The following is a 21308-nucleotide window of genomic DNA, read 5'->3' on the forward strand; positions in this document are numbered from 1 at the left end:
CTACTCTTCCTTCTCCTAACTAGTCTCCTTTCTTCCCACCCAGTCTACTCTTCCTTCTCCTAACTAGTCTCCTTTCTTCCCACCCAGTCTACGCTCCCTTGTCAGGAACTCCCAATTTCTAAAACATAAAGGCTGAACTGCCCAATAGGATTTTTAAGGCTAACATTTTCTCTCAATCTATCTACTTATCTTAATTGATTCTCATGACCATCCTGTGAAATTGTAGAGGAAGTTCTTGGGAGCCAGATGAGTCTCAGAATTTAGGATTTTTCAGACTTTAGAACAACCATGGAGTGCGTGGATTATGTGACATTACAGTCTCTTTGGGAAACACCTCATAATCAAAGATGTTGATATTTCTGTAGCCTAATGTATACATGGGGTCTCTAAGAAGAAATAAAGACAATTTAAAAAAACAGGCTGGGCATAGCAATTTGGAAGACCGAAGCAGATGGATCACCTGAGGTCAGGAGTTCAAGACCAACCTGGTCAACATGGTGAAACCCTGTCTCTACTAAAAACACATAAAAACTTAGCCGGGTGTGGTGGCACGTGCCTGTAGTCCCAGCTACTCAGAAGGCTGAGATAGGAGAATCGCTTGAACCCGAAAGGCAGAGGTTGCAGTGAGCCGAGATTGCACCACTGCACTCCAGCCTGGGTGAGAGAGCAACACTCCATCTGAAGAAAAATTAAAATTAAAATTAAAAACAACTAAGAGTTTCCTTCTGGCAGTTTTGCTGCCAAATGAGTTCAGATCAGGTCATATCTTGCTACCAAGTGAGCTAGCTACCAAATCAAAACAAAACACAAGAAACAAAATGATAATTTGTGGTTTTACAGTTTTAGAATTTTAAAATTACAAATACCTGGTTGTGGACCTATATCACGATTCAGTTTTATAGATGAGGAAAGTGAGGCTTGGAGAGATTCAATGATTTGCCTGAGATTTTAAGGAACTGAGATTTGAATGAAGGCAGTGAGCCTCCTGGCTTCAAATGACTGGACTCCTTCTTGCCCACCAGAAGTGCCTTCTCTGACCCCACCCACTAACAGCCACGTTCTCTTTAGGTTCACCACTGGCCTAGGGACACCAGACCTGATGACAGCTCTTCCCATCCTGAGCTCCTGCAGCTGCTTTGAGCACTTTGCTTCCCTACTAGACTCCTGAGTCCTTCAAGGTCAGGGACTCTGCATCCTTGCTTTTCTGGTCCCTGGGCCACAGTGGCACTCCACAAATATTTGCTGAATTGAACTTAAAGCTTTAACCAGGAATACAGGAGAAAAGGTAATATTAGAACCATGAGGAATCACAGGGCCATGAATGCCTGATTTGCGTCCCAATCTGCACATTGTCCTGCAAGAGTCTGCGACGCAGGTTTACCTGTTGTGCTAAACCTGGTCATTCTCCCCCAGTGTAACTAGCAGTGGCATCCCCATCCTGTCTTCCCCCCCATGCCCTCCCCCACCACACATTCACACATCGTGCATTCCCCTACCATATATGAACTCACACATACTCGTCAGGTTTTCAGACTTAGGACATGAAGAAAGTACCTCTCCGTAGAACATCAGTTTGTTCGGAATATTCTACATATGTAGGAATTTGCTCCACAATGTACAGAGTGCCTTTGTCAAGGCTGTGGTTCAGCTTTACCTTCTTCAGGTCCAGAACCATGTACTGATTGTTATAGGTGCCTGAAATATCAGCAGACATGAAGACGGGACATAGGTATGACTTTACTGGTTAACAAGCCCAAATCGAAATATATGTCTGTGCCTAACAGTTATTCTGCAGGGTCACTTACCAGAGTTGTATTTTGAAAAGATGTCTGCCCACCTCTTGCCACTATCTGCCATCATATTGGCCACACGGACTCTTTGCCATGCCAGGAGAGACTCGGGTATTATCTGCTTTAGCAGGGTTTTATTATACACACTGTTTGTGGTCTGCAGCAGTATCAATCCACTGCTAAGAATGTAAAAGTCATCCAGAGACTCCAAAAACCCTGCAGGAAAGACAACTATACACATCAGCCTATGTATACATGGAACAGTGAACCATCATTATTAGCAAAGAGCTTTACATACACAATGCATTTTGCAAGGCGTGTCAGTTATGACTATCCTTGACCTGCAGTTGCCTCCCCCAGCTCTGGCTCACCTCTGTGGTAGTCACCCAACTGCCACTTACAGAGGTGCCAATAGACCTCCACCCCTGGATTCTCCATTGAAAATTTATTTTATGATTTGAAATTTAAAAAATGTTAAATCCAGAACATTGCAAGTTTCCAGAATGATAAACAGATGTAGATCCCAACTTGCTAGGATTTCACAGGAGAACTTTTAATTAGGGAGGGGATTAGCAGCATTCATTAGTAGGATATAAATGTCTTTTTTTCTTCTCTTCTACTTTCCCATATTTTTCAAATTTTGTATAAGTCTACTTTTTTTTTTTTTTTTTTTGAGACACAGTCTGACTCTGTCACCCAGGCTGGAGTGTGGTGGCATGATCTCAGCTCACTGCAACCTCACCTCCTGGGTTCAAGCGATTCTTGTACCTCAGCCTCCGGATAGCTGGGATTACAGGTGTGCACCACCATGCCTGGTTGATTTTTGTATTTTTAGTAGAGACCGGGTTTCACCATGTTGGCCAGGCTGGTCTCAAACTCCTGACCTCAAGTGATTCACCCGCCTTGTGTGGGCCACCACACGTGGCTAAGTCTATGTAATTTTTATACATGGAAAAACATCTACATTTAGAAAAGTAAAGATGGTTTTGAAACTCGGTAATTGACACTCTTCGTCAATGCTTTTTTATAAATGTTAGAGGCAACACAGGAAAATCAGTGAAGCCACAGTCTTTTCTGAAGACCTATTTTGTGGTTTACACTGGGATGAGTATGGAAAGGACAGAATATCAGACGCAGCTGTAATAAAAAGAGAGGATATATTGTCATCAGTAACAGTAATGGAACAACTGTCAGTGTTAAAGAAGAGTCAGAAAAGGACCCCAGTGGTAGAGTTAGAAGGGGCCAGAGTGATAAGTTCCTTTGGTGCATCCTGCCGAAGGGGATTAATGCCCTTACAAAATAGTCCAGAGAGAACTAGCTAGCCCCTTCCACTATGTGAGGTCACAGAGAGAAGGCACTGTCTATGAGAAACAGACCCTCATTAGACACTGAGTCTTCCAGTCCCTTCATCTTGGGCTTCTCAGCCTCCAGAACTGTGAGCAATAAAATTTCTTTTTTTTTTTTTCTTTTTTTTTTTTTTTTTTGAGACGGAGTCTCGCTCTGTCGCCCAGGCTAGAGTGCAGTGGCGCGATCTCAGCTCACTGCAAGCTCCGCCTCCCGGGTTTACGCCATTCTCCTGCCTCAGCCTCCCGAGTAGCTGGGACTACAGGCGCCCGCCACCTCACCCGGCTAGTTTTTTTTTTTTTGTATTTTTTAGTAGAGACGGGGTTTCACCATGTTAGCCAGGATGGTCTCGATCTCCTGACCTCGTGATCCGCCCGTCTCGGCCTCCCAAAGTGCTGGGATTACAGGCTTGAGCCACCGCGCCCGGCTATAAAATTTCTATAGTTTATAAATTACCTAGTCTGAGGTGTTTTGTCATAGTAGTCAGAATGGACTGAGATAGTCTCAAATTTCTATCATTATTTTTTACCACTTTTATCATTTTTGCCATATCTGAGATCTAAACTATCATTTAGTTAATATTTTTATTTTTTGACAAGTAAAATTATATAAATTTATGTTATACAAAATGATATTTTGATATCTGACAAGTAAATATTGCATATATTTTGGTATACAAAATGACATTCTGATATATGTATACATTGTCAATGGCTAAATCAAGCTATTAACATATGCACTACTTAATATCTTTCTTCAAATTAACTCTCTTTTCAAACTTAAAATACTTACCCTTGTCACATACCATAATGTCTAAGAAACTATGGACTTAAATGTTTTTGTTTTTTCCCAAAGAAATACATTGAAACAAATACATTTCTACTAACGTGCAAAAAATATTTGTCCACATACCACCTCAAATCACCCCACCGCCCTATGCGTGCTATTGCACATCTATTCTAGCCTAGTTTGGAATAAGTAAGGTGGGGTCAAAGAAAGGGGTCACTTGAAGCCAGAGGTAAGAGCATGGATTGGGAGTCAGAGGGCCTAATTTTAGTTCCCTGCTTGCCTCTAATGAATTTGACAATTCTCATTTTGCCTCTCTGTTCCTTATTTCTTTCCTCGGATAACCTGGGACTAAGTGATGTCACTCAGCTCTAACAATCTGATTTTAATTTCTTGAAATTCCTTGAGTAGGAAAGTTACACGATGAGAGGACTGTCCAACTAACCCTTAATGAGCCTCTACAAGGCTGCCGTTAAGCTATAGAGAGGTTTGTGTAAATTAGAGAAAGTTGCACACTCCAAGTGGTACAAGGCTTAAAGGTGCCCTTGAATGAAATTTTAATGGTCACCTCTCTAGAAAGACGTGACCTGGGCAAGGATATATGGCTTGGCAGAGTGTAAAATGGATTTCATTCATCTCTTGGGCTGGGATCATTTTTCAGTGCTCAAACTGTACAACCATACTTGGCAGCCTTGAGAAAGCTCCCTGGTAGAAAATCCCTGTAGGGTAGAATGCTGTATTTCTGGAATGACAATTTTGCTAATTCACTCCTTACTGTAGCAGTCTCTCTGGACACAAGAGGGCAGGCATTCTTTAATATATGTAGGTGATTGAATATTACAAGCACTAATGTTTTAAGGAGTCATCTTTCCTTTAAAGGCAAGATTCTTTATGAAAGAGACAGGAAGATGGAAATATATAGGCTATCTAGAGTTCTAGAGCAAAGAAAATGACTGGCCTGCAAAAACTATAGTCGAAGAGGCTAATTTTATAGTTTAGAGTTTAAGATAATAAAGAAAAGGCCCAGAGATGAGACAAAGTTCTGACATATTGCTTTTTAAAAGAAACACATTTCTTTGACTATATACAATTATAATCTTTAAATTTTTTTTTTTTTTTTTTTTGAGACGGGGTCTCCCTATGTTGCCCAGGCTGGTCTCGAACTCTTGAGTTCAAGGGATCCTCCTGCCTTGGCCTCCCAAAGTGCTGGGATTACAGGTATGAGCCACCACATCTAACTAAAATTATGATCTTGCTGTCATCTGTCATTAGTAGCTTTGGAAGGCAGATTGAGATCAGGAGAAAATGAAACACTCCAGTGTTTTCTGAATGCCAGCCTAAGAATAATATTTCATGGTAAGCTTCTCACTGAATTTAATTAAGAAATAAAAAGAAACTCTTTCAGTTAATAAATCATATTTCAAGACTTAAGAAAAAAAAAACACTGAATTACAGAAATAAACAATAACCACTATGTAGTCAGGCAAATGGCAACAACGGTTACTCAACACACACCATGGAACAAACACATTAGAAACAATTATGATGGTTGACTCATGGGGAGTTGCATGTTGAGACAGGGTGGAGTTGAAGGAAATCATCTTATGACCAGTTAGTCAAGAAAGGTATGAAAAATAAGGTGGGATTTCTGGAAAGGTAGAAGGGAGGAAGCATCCTGAGTTAGGTGGGGAAGATGATCCAGACAGGTCTGATCTGGCAGAAGATATCAGTGTCCTGGGATGGTGCCAATGAGGAGACAAAAAATCAAAGAAAGGTACTAAAAAAAAAAAAAAAAAAAAACCAGAAATTAAGTGCTGCAAGATCCATTTATAATTCTTTAGAATACGTGCCGGAATTCTGCTATTTCTTTTCTTTTCTTAGTTCTACCTTTTAAAAGCAAAGGACATGAATTTTGGTCTGTACTAAATATAGATTGTATTTATATGCTTCAGCTTTATGAGCAAAGTACCTCAATTAAAGAGGTAACATGACATTTATAAAAGTAATTATAGAACATTAAAAATGTTTACAACATGTATTTATTAAATAGGCAATTTTATAGATTATGAAGACTTGACTGAAATTTTCCTGGAGCCTATTCTTTTATCTTCATTTGTACCTACTTTCAAGTACATGCACTTAATATTTAAAGAAGCTAAGCTGGCTCATGCCTGTAATCCCAGCACTTTGGGAGATCGAGGTGGGTGGTGGATCATTTGAGGTCAGGAGTTCAAGACCAGCCTGACCAATATGGGGAAACCCCATCTCTACTAAAAATACACACACACACACACAAATTAGCCGGCGGTGGTGGCACATGCCTGTAGTTCCAACTACTTGGGAGGCTGAGGCACGAGAATTGCCTGAACCCAGGAGGTGGAGGTTGAACTGGCCACTGCACTCCAGCCTGGGCAACAGACTCCGTCTCAAAAATCAAAAACAAGGCCAGGCACAGTGGCTCACGCCTGTAATCCCAGCACTTTGGGAGGCTGAGGCGGGTGGATCACGAGGTCAGGAATTTGAGACCAGCCTGACCAACAGGGTGAAACCCCATCTCTACTAAAAATACAAAAATTAGCCGGGCACGGTGGCGCGTGCCTGTAATCCCAGCTACTCGGGAGGCGGAGGCAGCGGAATCGCTTGAACCCGGGAGGCGGAGGTTGCAGTGAGCCGAGATCGCGCCATTGCACTCTAGCCGGGGCAACAACAGCGAAACTCCGTCTCAAAACAACAACAACAACAAAAAACAAACAACAGCAACAACGACAACAAAAAGGGCTAAGCAAAAATTTTGCCACTTAGACCACAAGGGCTGCCATAGTCTCACAGACAGGATGGACTATGGATTCAGTATGCTGGGGTGGTCTAGGTTGCTTGTTACAAATGCCCCAGCCCAGATCAATGAAATAGGAATTTCTATGGATAACACTGCATTTTTAGCAAGCTCCACAGGAAAAACTGGGGAACATCTAAGTTTAAGAAGTATTGGGAGGCCGAGACGGGCGGATCACGAGGTCAGGAGATCGAGACCATCCTGGCTAACACGGTGAAACCCCGTCTCTACTAAAAATACAAAAAACTAGCCGGGCGCGGTGGCGGGCGCCTGTAGTCCCAACTACTCGGGAGGCTGAGACAGGAGAATGGCGTGAACCCGGGAGGCGGAGCTTGCAGTGAGCTGAGATCCGGCCACTGCACTCCAGCCTGGGCAGCAGAGCGAGACTCCGTCTCAAAAAAAAAAAAAAAAAAGAAGTGTGTATACGTGTATGGGGGAGGTGATAGCATACCTGTATATAGTGAAAAGTAGGAACACACCATGTTTGGGGAAACACACTAAGTGCATCCCAGAAAGCCTCACTTACAGATCATTAAGCTTGAAGCCTCCGCCTTATGGGGATCATCATTGCTGGGATCCTCAATTAAAAGTCCTTTGAGGCCAGGCAAGGTGGTTTATGCCTGTAATCCCAGTACTTTGGCAGGCCGTGGAGGGCGGATCGCCTGAGGTCAGGAGTTCAAGATCAGCCTGGCCAGCATGGCAAAACCCTGTCTCTACTAAAAAGACAAAAATTAACAGGGCGTGGTGGCATACACCTGTAATCCCAGCTACTCGGGAGGCTGAGACACAAGAATCGCTTGAACCTGGGAGGCAGAGGTTGCAGTGAGCTAAGATGGCGCCATTCCACTCCAGCATGGGCGACTGAGTGAGACTCCCTCTCAAAAAAAAAGTACTTTAAATAGGTTCCATCTTTTGTTCCCACACAGAAGCTCCACCCACCAGGCATGGCAGGAAATCCTTCGAGTTCACTGCTCTTTTCGTTTTTTGTTTGTGTTTTTGTTTTGAGACAGGTCATGCTCTGTCGCTCAGGCTGGATGCAGTGGCGGGATCAAGTCTCAGGGCAGCTTCAAACCACCCGGCCTCCTGAGTAACTGGGGCTGCAGGCATCCACCACCACACCTGGCTAAATTTTTTAATTTTTTTGTAGAGACAGGGGTCTTGCTATGTTGCACAGCCTGGTCTCAAACTCCTGGGCTCAAGCAATCCTCCTGCCTGGGCCTCTTAAAAAGTGCTGGGATTACAGGTGTGAGCCACCACACCCAGCTGGCTCTTATAGTTTTAGCCATTTAATTTAAATCTGAATCATTTCTAAAAAAAAAAAAAAAGAAGAAATGGATATTTATAGTTGGATAGATTGCCTTTGCACTCAGTCCTCAACCACTGAATTGTGTGACCTTGACCTGTTTGACTATTTAACTTCGCCGACTATTTAACTGTTTATTTTAAAAATGCAGACAAAATACCCTCCTTGAGGTTTTTTATGGAAGGTAGAATTTGTAAAAATCAGTATAATTTGCCTCTTCACTGCATTAACGTGCTACAGACTCAGACTGTTTTGTGTAAAGTATGTCAAAGAACTGCACTTTGTCTAAAGAGAAGTTTGATGTTTTGTATGCTTGTTAAGAAAATACAGTGCTAGAAATTGATGGTGGACAGCTGATTTTAAAAATACCCTTCTTGTTAGGTTTTTATGAACATTAAATGACATAATAAAAACAAAATGTTGGTCCGGCACCGTGGCTCATGCCTGTAATTCCGGCACTTTGGGTGGCTGAGGCAGGTGGATCACTTGAGGCCAGGAGTTCGAGACCAGCCTGGCCAACATGGTGAAACCACGTCTCTACTAAAAATACAAAAATTAGCCAGGCGTGGTCACACACGCCTGTAATCCCAGCTACTCGGGAGCTGAGGCATGAGAATCGCTTGAACCTGGGAGGCGGAAGTTGCAGTGAGCCGAGATCACACCACTGCACTCCATCCTGGGTGACAGAGTGAGACCCCGTCTGAGAAAGCAAAACCCCACAAACAAACAAAAACAAAATGTTTAGCATAGTGTCAGGGACAGAGCTGGGTACGTGGTAGGGGCTAAACACATATTCAGGTTTTTTGTTTTCCTTTCTATTTAATAACAACTTGAACACAAGCTTATAGTAATTTATTTAAAATTTAAATTCTGCCTCATTCCCATAAAACTAGTCAGGTCCCATTCATGTTATTTATCATCTGGTTACTACAAAGGATTCTCTTCAAGTAACAAGTCCTGTGCTGAACACGTAGGTTTTGCATCTGAAGTCCTTTGTTTACAATTCCTGAACATCTTAGACTCCTGTTCTCAAATCCAGGGTATGAAAGGGAGGGCAGGATGAATAGAAAGCAAGTTACAATAGGAAGTGTGATCTCTTAGGCAGTCCCCACCTCCTCCTTGTTTTATTGCCCATCTTTCTTTCCTACAGTTCCTACCACGTCCACATCAAAGCGGACATCATCTATCTCCTTCCTTTCTGATTTTCCTCTAATCCTTCTTTCTTCCTTCTTTTCTACTTCCTTCCATAAATATGTATTCAATGATTATAATATGCAAGGCTCTGTGCTCCTCCAGGGACACAGACATGAATACAGAATATGGGCTCTGAAGAAATTATGCACAGGGTACCTAGGAAGCTCAAAGGAGAGATGACTGACTTGTCCTGAAGGTTAGTAAAACCATCTAAAAGGAGCTCTTGTGCTACTCTTTGTTAATATGAGAAGCACTAGGGTATTATGTATTACCTGGCCAAAAAAAATAAAAAAATTTTTAAAAAGCTGGTATCAAGGGTGAGTATTCCAATAATAGCAGCATGATAAAATTGAGTGATTTTCCCACAAATAATCATTCTAAAACTGTATAAAATTATTTAAAGCAATGATTTGAAGATACTAGGAATGACCAAAGGCAGGGAGAAACAGAACGTTAGTACAGCATTGGTTAAGCTGGAGTATGAGGCTTCCTTTCCTGCATGTATTCCTAAACCCCTGATATGAACTGAATTCTGTTTCCTCGAAATTCATATGTTGAAGTCTTAACCCCCAGTACCTGAAAATAGACTATATTTGGATACAGAGCATTAAAAAGGTAATTAAGGTCAACTGAGGTCATACGGGCAAACTCTAATTCAACATGACCGGTGTCCTTAAAAGAAGAGGAAGTGGGCCGGGTGCAGTGGCTCGCACCTGTAATCCCAGCACTTTGGGAGGCCAAGGCAGGTGGATCACGAGGTAAGGAGATCGAGACCATCCTGGCTAACAGCGAAACCCCATCTTTACTAAAAATACAAAAAATTAGCCTGGTGTGGTGGCACACACCTGTAATCCCAGCTACTTGGGAGGCTGAGGCCAGAGAATCACCTGAACCTGGGAGGCGGAGGTTGCAGTGAGCTGGGATCATGCCACTGCACTCAAGCCTGGGTGACAGAGTGAGACTCCATCTCAAAAAATAAAAAAATAAAAACATAAATAAGAAAAAAACAGGAAGTGATGTCAGGTATATGCACACACAGAGAAAAGGCCATGTGAGAACACAGTGAGAGGGTGGCCATCTGTAAGTCAAAGAGATAAACCAAACCTGTCAATATCTTGATCTCGGACCCTTAGCCTCTAGAACTGGGAGAATAATTAATTTCTGGTTGTTTAAGCCACCCAGTCTTTGTCATGGCAGCCTTAGCAAACTAATATATAGCCCATACCCATCTTTAGCTATGGAAAACTACAGTCATTCTGGCTTGAAATGGTGAGATCAAAGTCTAGTGTTGCAGAATAGCTGAGAATTTAAGAGGAAAATTTTGGGAGCAAGAGAACTACAAGAGCAGAGATTCAAAATCTGAATATGAACTCTGTCCAGTTCCCTGACTGACCACTAACTGTGCATGAATGTGGGAAACGCCAGGGAGCCCAGGGTAAAAATACAAAGAAATAAGAAGGTTTTCCCTTGTAAGACAGAATTGCTCTAGAAGTGAGATAGGTGAGTTTGCTGCAACTTAATATTGCCAGGGTTCCCAACTCATATGCAGCTCAAATTTCTCAAGCTGTCAGAGGACAAACGTAAGAACTGGAAAACCAAATCCGAATATAGGGGAAACCTGAGGATCAAGGAAATCACAAAGAGAGTTAGCTCTATAATATGAATATGAGCTGCCAACATCTTTCACTGGCTGCTAAATTACACAGATGCAGGAGCAACCTCCAGAGGACCAGGTTGAAGCGGCAGCTAGAAGTAAACAACACTGAGGAAGGACATTGGTTGCTGCACACCATGCAGGTGACATACGTTGAAGTTTGAGTGCAAGCAAAATAATTGCCTGTTAAAAACAAAAAGTAAAACAAGTGACTTCAGCAAGATGTCTGACTAGAGGTGTCTAACATTCATTTCCCTACAAAAAAAAGAACCAAAATGATGAATAAACAACTCTATTTTGACTAGAGTATCCAAAGGAGAACACTGAAGTGTTCCAAAGGAGTACAATAAGGGAGTTGCAGAGACCCAGTGGAGCATGGAGGCTTGGGATGGCTGCATAAAAAAAAGAGTGAAAGGTTCTGCCTTTGCCACTCCGTCTTCCCAGTCAGGATTGGTATGAAACCAGGAGGCAGTCTCCCTATGGAGAAAAGGTGAGCAGGAGAACTCCCAGCAATCTCCATTAAAGATGCAAACACCTAGTCTTTGCTGCTTGAGAATTCTGCAGTTTTCACAAGCCGTGAACCCATTCCAGGGAGCTGCCTGGCATTCACATGGCTGTATTATAAAGAATGAGCCCACTGTGCCACCTTCTCCTCTGTGATCTAAGCTGCTGAGGTACAGCACCATCTTGAGACTGGTGCCACTACTACAGTGCACTGTGCTCTGGAGGGCCAGTAACCACTGTTTGTTTCTCCCCATCCTGAGGCTCTGCTGCAAGTACACTGTGCTTGTAAACAGTAGCACACCACTCACCAGTCAAGCAGCTACTGTTTCCTATCCACCTATCCATGCTGCCTATCTGTTCCTATCCATGCTGCCTAGGAGGCTCTCCATCTTCCCCATCCCTGTGGCTGCAGCACCTCCACCTCAATTACTCAGAGCATAGGCCCAGTGAAACAGCCATAACCTTGGTGCCTGAGCCCATGTGGTGTCCTGACCCCCAAGGAACAGATGATCCTACCCAGCAGGGAGGCCACACCTTACCCTGAAGGAGCAGTCCCTATGTACTTGTGTATAACAGCCTGGCACTCCTGCCCCCAGAGGAGAGACTGTGTCTAATCCTATTGGAGTAGGCCTTGTGCACCCATGGTGCATGAAACAACCTGGCACCCCTGCCGCCAGCAGAAAGGCCAAGCCTATGACTTGACAGCACTGCCATACAAACTCCTGCAGGCTAGGATGCCGCTGAGGCATCCATAGAAATTGCTAACATTGACTACAGCTGAAAAAACTGCATGGTGACTACACTCCTGCATCCACCTGGAACCAAAGCCAATGCACCCTACACAACTGACGCCTTTGGACACATCTGCAGGCAAAAATCTTTCCTTATGATAACAACTCTATAAAACTGGAAGAGGCATCCATTCTATCAGATGCCCAGACATCAATGCAGGGACACAAGAAATATGAAAAAGCAAGAAAACATGACACCACCAAAAAAACACAATAACTCTCCAATAACTAAAGAAATGGCAATTTACTAATTGCATAAAAAACATTTTAAATATGATCTTAAGGAAAATCAGTGAGATTCAAGAGAATATAGATAGGCAATTCGATAAAATCAGAAAAGCAATTCATGATATGAATAAAAAATTCAACAGAGATATCATTTAAAAAAATTTCTTGGAGCTGAAGACTTTAATGAATGAAAGAAAAAATATAATAGAAACTTCCAACAGCAGACTACACCAAGCAGAATAAAGAATTTCTGAACTGAAGACAGCTCTTCATTTGAAGAATGAAGAAAGCCTATGAGACCTATGAGACACCTTTCAGTAAACACATTTTCACACTATAGAAACTTGAGGCTGGGCACAGTGGCTCACGCCTGTAATCTCAGCACTTTGGGAGGCTGAGGTGGGTGGATCACGAGGTCAGGAGATCAAGACCATCCTGGCTAATATGGTGAAACCCCATCTCTACTAAAAATACCAAAAATTAGCCAGGCACGGTGGTGGGCGCCTGTAGTCCCAGCTACTGGGGAGGCTGAGGCAGGAGAATGGTGTGAACCCGGGAGGTGGAGCTTGCAGTGAGCCGAGATTGCACCACTGCACCACTGCATTCCAGCTTGGGCGACAGAGCCAGACTCCATCTCAAAAAAAAAAAAAAAAAGAAACTTGAGAGGGAGAAGAGATGGAGAAGGGCACAGAAAGCTTAACAAAATAATAGCAGAAACTTCCTAAGTTTTGAGAGTGATATGGAGAACTCTATGCCAACAAATGTGAAAACTTAGAAGAAATGAATAAATTCCTGGGCACATAAAACTTACCAAAATTGAATCATGAAGAAATAGAAAATTTGAACCGACCAATAACAAGTAATGAGATTGAATTAGTAATAAAAAGTCTTCCACAAAAGAAAAGCTGAGGACCCAATGGCCTCACTGATGAGTTTTACAAAACATTAAAGAAGAACTAATACCTATCCTTTGAAGACTATTCAAAAGACATGAAGAGGAGGGAATACTTCCAATATCTTTCTATGAGACCAGCATCACCCTGATTCCAAAACCTGACAAGGACACAACAAAGAAAGAAATCTATGGGCCAATATCCCTAATAAATATAGATACAAAACTCCTCAAAAAAATATTTAAAAACTGAATTCAATAGCACATTAAAAAAAGTCACTCACCATAATAAATGGGATTCGTTCCAGGGATGCAAGGATGGTTCAATATATGCAAATCAATAAACATAATACATCACATTAACAGAATTAAGAACAAACCCCTGAAGGGATGTTGAATCTACTGATCTAGAAAAGACATTTCAAAAAATTCAGCATCCCCTCATGATAAACACTCTCAACAAAATAGATATACAAGAAAGATAACTCAACACAATAAAGCACATATATAACAAATTCACAGCTAGCATCATACTGAATGGGGAAAAGTTGAAAGCTTTTCCTCTAAGATCTGGAACAAGACACAAATGCACCACTTTTATTTAACATAATACTGGAGGTCCTAGCCAAAGCAATAAGGCAAGAGAAAGATAAAAAGGGCATCCAAATTGAAAAGACAGAAATCAAACTGTCCCTGCTTCCAAATGACATAATCTTATATATAGGGAAAACCCTGAAAACTTCACCAAAATACTATTAGAACTAATAAGTAAATTGAGTACAGTTGCAGGATACAAAATAAATATATGAAAATCTATAACATTTCTTTATGACAATAGCAGACAATCAGAAAAAAAAAAAATAAAGCAATTCCATTTACTATAGCTACAAAAACAAACACTTAACTAAGGAGGTGAAAGATCTTTATGATGAAAACTATAAAATGTTGACAAAAGAAATGAAGAGGATACAAATGGAAAGATATTCCATGTTTAAGGATTTGAGGAATACTTTTTAAAATGTCCATACTAATCAAAGCAATATACAGATTCAGTGCAAGCTCTATCAAAATGCCAATGACATTCTTCATAAAAAGAGGAAAAAAATCTTTAAATTTGTATGGAACCTCAAAAGACCCCAAAGAGTCAAAGCAATCTTGAGCAAAAAAAACAAAACTGGAAACATCACACTACCTGGCTTCAAAATATACTACAAAGTTATAATAACCAAAACAGCATAGTACTGGCATAAAAATAGACATATATACTAATGGGACAGAATAAAAAATACGGAAATAAATTCACACACTTACAGCAAATTGATTTTTGGCAAAGAAACTAAGAACACACATTGGAAAAAATTCTTTTTGATAAATGGTGCTCAGAAAACTGGATATCTACATGGAGAGGAGTGAAACTAGACCCCTTGCTGGGTATTTATCCAAAGGAAATGAAATAAGTATATTAAAGAGATATCTACACTCTCATGCTTATTGCAGCACTATTCACAATAGTCAAGATATGGAATCAACCTATATGTCTGACAATAGATGACTGGATAAAGAAAATGTGATACATATATGTATAATGGAATACTATTCAGCCATAAAAAGAATTGAATTAGGTCATAGGTGGCAATGTGGATGAGCCCTGAGGGCATTTTGTTAAATGAAATAAGCCAGGCACAGAAAGACAAATACTGCACAATCTCACTCAGATGTGGAATCTATAAAAGCCGATCTCGCCGGGCGCGGTGGCTCAAGCCTGTAATCCCAGCACTTTGGGAGGCTGAGACGGGCGGATCACGAGGTCAGGAGATCGAGACCATCCTGGCTGACACGGTGAAACCCCGTCTCTACTAAAAAATACGAAAACTTAGCCGGGCGAGGTGGCGGGCGCCTGTAGTCCCAGCTACTCGGGAGGCTGAGGCAGGAGAATGTCGTAAACCCGGGAGGTGGAGCTTGCAGTGAGCTGAGATCCGGCCACTGCACTCCAGCCTGGGCGACAGAGCGAGACTCCGTCTCAAAAAAAAAAAAAAAAAAAAAAAAAAAAACAACAACAAAAAAAAGCCGATCTCATACAAGTGTAGAGTAGGACAATGCTTACCAGCAGCTGGGGAGGGTAGCCAAGGTGGGAAGGGTTTAATCAACAGGTACAAAATTACAGTTAGATAGAAGGAAAAAGTTCTGGTATTCTATTGCACAGTAGGCTTACTATAGTTAACAAGATTATATTACATATTTCAAATAACTAAAAGAGATTTTTGAATGTCCTTACCATTAGAAAGTGATAAATGTTTGAAGTGATGAATATTCTAAATACCATGATTTGTTCACTACACAATGTATACATGCATCAAAACATCACACTGTATCCTATAAATATGTACAATTATATGTCAATTAAAAATAAAATAAAACATAATTCTCAAAAATACACATTCAGAGACACTATGGTGTGCTATTTTTCAAGTCCAGATTTCAACCAAAAATTACCAGGCACTATAGTTAACAATATTGTATTACATATTTCAAAATAACTATAAAAGAGGATTTTGAATGTTCTTACCATAAGAAATTGATAAATGTTTGTGGTGAAGAATATACTAAATATATATATACATTGTGTAATGATCAAGTCGTGGTATTTGCTATATTTGTCACCTCCAAAGAAAAAGGAAAATATGACCCCACACTTAAGTCACTGGAAACTGTTTCCAAGTAGGCCTTGATATTGGGTTTAGTGGAAAAAGACAAAACAGGAAAATATAGTATTAAGATTTACCAGAGAGGGAATCTCAACATAAAATTAGAAGTTAAAAAAAGAACAAAATTGAAATTCTAGACCTGAAAAGTACAGTAAATGAAATGAAAAATTCACTGTATACTTCAACAGTAAATTTGAGATGGCAGAAGAAGGAAATAGAAAACTTGAAGATTGTGGCTGGGTGCGGTGGCTCACGCCTGTAATCCCAGCACTTTGGGAGGCCAAGACAGGTGGATCACCTGAGGTCAGGAGTTGGAAACCAGCCTGGCCAACATGGTGAAACTTTGTCTCTACTAAAAATACAAGATCAGCCAGGCATGGTGGCGCATGCCTGTTAACCCAGCTACTTGGGAGGCTGAGGCAGGAGAATCACTTGAACCTGGAAGGTGGAGGTTGCAGTGAACTATCACGTCACTGCACTCCATCCTGGGCAACAAGAGTGAAACTCCATCTCAAAATAAATAAATAAAATTAAAAAAGAAAAAATAAAACAAAGAAAACCTGAAGATAGAAGATTAATGGGAATCATCCAATCTGAAAAACAGAGAGAAAAAAATAAAAACTACATAAAATTTACAAAGCCCCAGAGACTTGTGCAAAAATGTTTAGCATCTGATGAATAATTGATTGGAGTCCCAGAGGGAGAAGAGAGAGAAAAGAGGAAAAAATATGTGAAGCTATAAGTGGTGAAAAAGCCCTACCTTTAATGAAAAGCATTAATTTACAGTTCCTATCAGCACAACAAACTTAAAATAACCACAAAGAAGACCAGAGTTAGCCTGCCAGAAAGCTGAAGTCACCAAAAATCTAAATGCAGAAAAAAATTTGAGCAGAAAATAATATAATTAACAGCTTACTTCTCAACACACACACACACACACACACACACACACACACACACTTCTTGTTTTAATTTTTTAAAAGACAGTACTTTTTAAGTAAAAAATCTTAACACCATATTGGTGTATTTATAACATATATAGATGTAGCATATATGTGACAACAATAGCATAAAGGATGGAAGGCACTAAATGGGATAATTACCATTTTAAGTTCCTATATGCTTTTTAGTAGACATAATTGCTTATTAACTTTACATAAATTGTGATGAGTTAAAGATGCATATCACAAGCCCCAGGGACAACAATTTTAAAAATGCCAATAAATATAGCTAGAAAGCCAACTGGAGTATTAAAATATAGACAATTTTGTTAGAAAATCTTTGTTAAAATGTTTAACACAAAAGAAGACAGGAAAGGAGGAACAGAGAAACAAAATAGAGATGAAATGAACTAAATAGTGAAATGGCAGACTTAAATCTAAATATATAAATATTTACAGTAAATGTAAATGGACCAAACACTTCCATCAAAAGTAAGAGACTCAAACTTGATAGAAAAGAAAGCAAAATGTACTAATTATCTGTCTACAAAAGACATACAGCAAACGCAAAACCACAAATAGTTTGAAAGTAAAGACATTCCATTTGTGCTAGCAAATTAAAATATGCTTTGATTCACACTTGAACCTGAAAGCAGGAATCCCTACGTTAATTGCTAGATTAAAAACAGCCATCAGGCGGGCGGATCACGAGGTCAGGAAATCGAGACCATCCTGGCTAACACGGTGAAATCGTGTCTCTACTAAAAATACAAAAAATTAGCCGGGCGAGGTGGCGGGCGCCTGTAGTCCCAGCTACTCGGGAGGCTGAGGCAGGAGAATGGCGTGAACCTGGGAGGCGGAGCTTACAGTGAGCCAAGATCGCGCCACTGCACTCCAGCCTGGGCGACAGAGCAAGACTCCGTCTCAAAAAAAAAGAAAAAAACCCAGCCATCTACCCTTGATTATCTAGAAAGACTTGGTAATGATGGCCAGTTCCTTTTAGGTTTTAGAAAATCAAATGATGGCATAAACTTCCCTTAATTTGCACAGTAGTAATTAAAGTACATCTCTAAAGTGGAACACTTACACTAGGCTCTAAGATTCACTTTGAGGTGGAACTTAAAACCAATATACTGTATGTATGCATTGGTAATAGCTACTTTTGCTTCATAGCTTCATACCAACAAAATATATCAGAATAGTATGAAAGTACTGGAGGAGCTGAAAGAAAAATACCCAAGGCCGGGCGCGGTGGCTCACGCCTGTAATCCCAGCACTTTGGGAGGCCCAGGCAGGCAGATCACCTGAGGTCGGGAGTTGGAGACCAGCTTGACCAACATGGAGAAACACCATCTCTACTAAAAATACAAAATTGGCCAGGTGTGGTGGCGCATGCCTGTAATCCCAGCTATTCGGGAGGGTGAGGAGGGAGAATTGCTTGAACCCGGGAGGTGGAAGTTGCAGTGAGCTAAGATCGCACCATTGCACTCCAGCCTTGGCAACAAGAGCGAAACTCCGTCTCAAAAAAAAAAAAAAAGATACAACTTAAAGTATAATAATAATAAATTAATTAAAAAAATAAATTAAAAAAAAAAAAAAGAAAAAGAAAAAAGAAAACCATCCGGATACACATACTCCTTCAGACTTACAGACTTAAGCTGCATTTATGGGGTAGTGATGAGGTTTAGAACATACACGTATTTCGTTAAAATTCTCCAGATGATTCTTAGTATGAACTACTACATTATAAATTTTAAGATATACTTAGAAGTCCTTAAGACATCTAGCTCCATCTCTAATAGACAACACATTTATATTGCAGATATTGTTTTTTTTTTAGTTTATGACCAGTTATTTGTGAAGGACTATTGGTAGGAAAAATATGAATATGTTAACTTTAGCTTACGGCACCAATTTATGAAGGAACAACAGGCTCACCAGCTGATCTCAAACATAAAACACCCCACATCAGTCTGATACGATATGGTACTACTTTGAATCTGTTACTAGTACCACCTTGACAGAGGATACATGCTCCCAAAACGTTTGTTACCACACTTAAAAATCACTGCTGTCATTAAGCATCAGTTTCAAAAGTATAGCCATCAGTTTCAAAAGTATAATTTACTTTTTCCAGATGACTACCATTATTCTAGTCTTTTGAATTTGTAAGGGGAAAAACAACAAAAACAAAAACTTATGATGCACTTTTCTCCAGCACATCAGATTTCAAATTGGAAATTAAAGACATGCTATGGTAATGAACCTGCTAGTACTCACACTTTTTACAAGAAAAAAAAAGGCAAGAAACTTAATGGAAAGAGAAAAACCTTCCTTTGTTGGCCCTTAAACTGAGTCAAGATCTGAAATGTAGAGATGACCTCTGACATTTATAACAGATACCTGTATGTTCTTGCTGTGTAAATAAAATTGCTGGTATGAAAACAGTAAGCATAAAAAAGCTGGAGTGGTTATATTAATATAAGGCAATATAGACATTAAGACAAGGAGTTGTCCTAGAGACAAAAAAAGACATTTCATAATGATAAAAGGGTCCATATAGCAGGAATATACTATACTTATGAATGTATGTGTTAAATGATAGAGTATCAAAATGCATAAAGCAAAACTACCAGAAATGAAATGAGAAATATAATCTGCCATGGGATTAGAGAACAAAGATAAGAAAATGAGAAATAGACAAATTAACAATTACAGTGGAGGTATAAATATTTATTTTGTAGTAAATGATTAACAAATAGAAAGTCAGTTAAGAAAATAGATGATTTGAATTACACTATCAATTAACTTGCACTGACTGACATTTACAGAACACTACACTCAGAAATACTAGAATTTACATTATTTTCTACTGCATATGAAGCGTTCATTGAGATAGGCTCATGCTGAGCCATAACACAGCTCTCAATAAAGTTAAAAAAAATTTGAAATCATACAAAATATGCTCTCTGATCTCAGAATAAATTAGAAAATGGAAATTTATTTCCAATTAATTTATGATTATTTCTATAGAAATAAATTTCCATAAAAAATTGGAAAATAGTGACAAAGATCTGAAAAATCTGTAAATTTTTGGAAATTAAACAATACACTTTCAAATAAGCTATGGATTAAATAAATCATGTGATAAATTTAAAAATATTCCAAATGGAATAAAAATGAACACAAAATATATCAAAATTTGTCAGATGCACCAAAAGTAGTGCTTATTGGAAAATTTATCATTTTTTTGCTTATGATAGAAAGAAAGATGAAAATCAGTTATCTAGTTTTCTGCATTAAGAAGCTAGAAAAAATTACAAATTAAATGCAAAGTAAGTAGAAGAAAGAAAATAAAGATAAAAATGGAAATTTTATCTTAATAAAGAAGAAAAATGGACAATATCATGAATGATAATGGGGACTTTACAGATCCTACAGACATTAAGATGTTAAGAAAAATATTATAAATAGCTTCATATCAATAAACTTAGAATAACTTAGAAAGAAGGGATAAATTCCTTGAAAGACACATTTTTAAAACTAACTCAAGAAGAGTTGGAAAACTGAAATAGTCCTGTAGCAGTGAAAGAAATTAAATTTATAATTAATAACTTTTCAACTAATAAAAACCTTCATGTCTAGATAGCTTCACATGTCTAGATAGCTTCACTTGTTAAAGCTTCACTTTAAACACTTAAAGAAGAAAATGGGCTGGGCATAGTGGCTCACACCTGTAGTCTCAGCATTTTGGGAAACCAAGGCAGGAGGATCACTTGAGCCTAAGAGTTTGAGGCTGCAGTGAGCTATGTTCACACCACTGTACTCCAGCTTGGGTGACAGAGTGAGACCCTGTCTTTAAAAATAAATAAATAAATAAATAGAACAAAATAATCCCAATCCTATACATGCTCTTAAAAAATTTAGGAGAAAGAAATAATTCCAAATTTAGGATATGAGGATAAGCTTATCCTAAAACCAAAACCACCATAAGAAAAGTAAACTACAAACTAATATGTCTGATGAATGTAAATGAAAAAAATCATTAACACATGTTAGTAAATTGAACTAAAAATAAATACAAAGAATAACACATCATGACTAAGTGAGGATTAACCCAGGAATTTCAAGTGGTTTAACATCTGAAAATCAATCAATATAACTCATCATATTAATAAAGGAAAAAATTCATATGATCCTTTCAACAGTTGCTGAGAAAGAATTCAGAAAAATGCAACATTTATTTAATATTGATAAAAATATTAAATAAAGTAGGAAGAGCAGGGACCTTCCTTAACATTACAAAGGGCATCTACAAAAAATCTGCAGTTAACATCATACTT

General features: G+C 39.4%; 1 protein-coding gene across 1 annotated transcript in view; it reads right to left on the reverse strand.

The window, feature by feature from the left end:
- Positions 1-21308, reverse strand: part of PLBD1 (phospholipase B domain containing 1) — a 68437-nt gene that overhangs the window by 6095 nt on the left and 41034 nt on the right. Inside the window, exons 7-8 of the mRNA XM_003906044.4 lie at positions 1806-2006; positions 1555-1695 (exon numbers count right to left, since the gene is read on the reverse strand). Coding sequence (XP_003906093.4) covers positions 1555-1695; positions 1806-2006 — 342 coding nt within the window. The remainder of the gene's footprint in view (positions 1-1554; positions 1696-1805; positions 2007-21308) is intronic.

Source organism: Papio anubis, chromosome 9 (genome assembly GCF_008728515.1).
Source record: "Papio anubis isolate 15944 chromosome 9, Panubis1.0, whole genome shotgun sequence".
Taxonomy (NCBI): domain Eukaryota; kingdom Metazoa; phylum Chordata; class Mammalia; order Primates; family Cercopithecidae; genus Papio; species Papio anubis.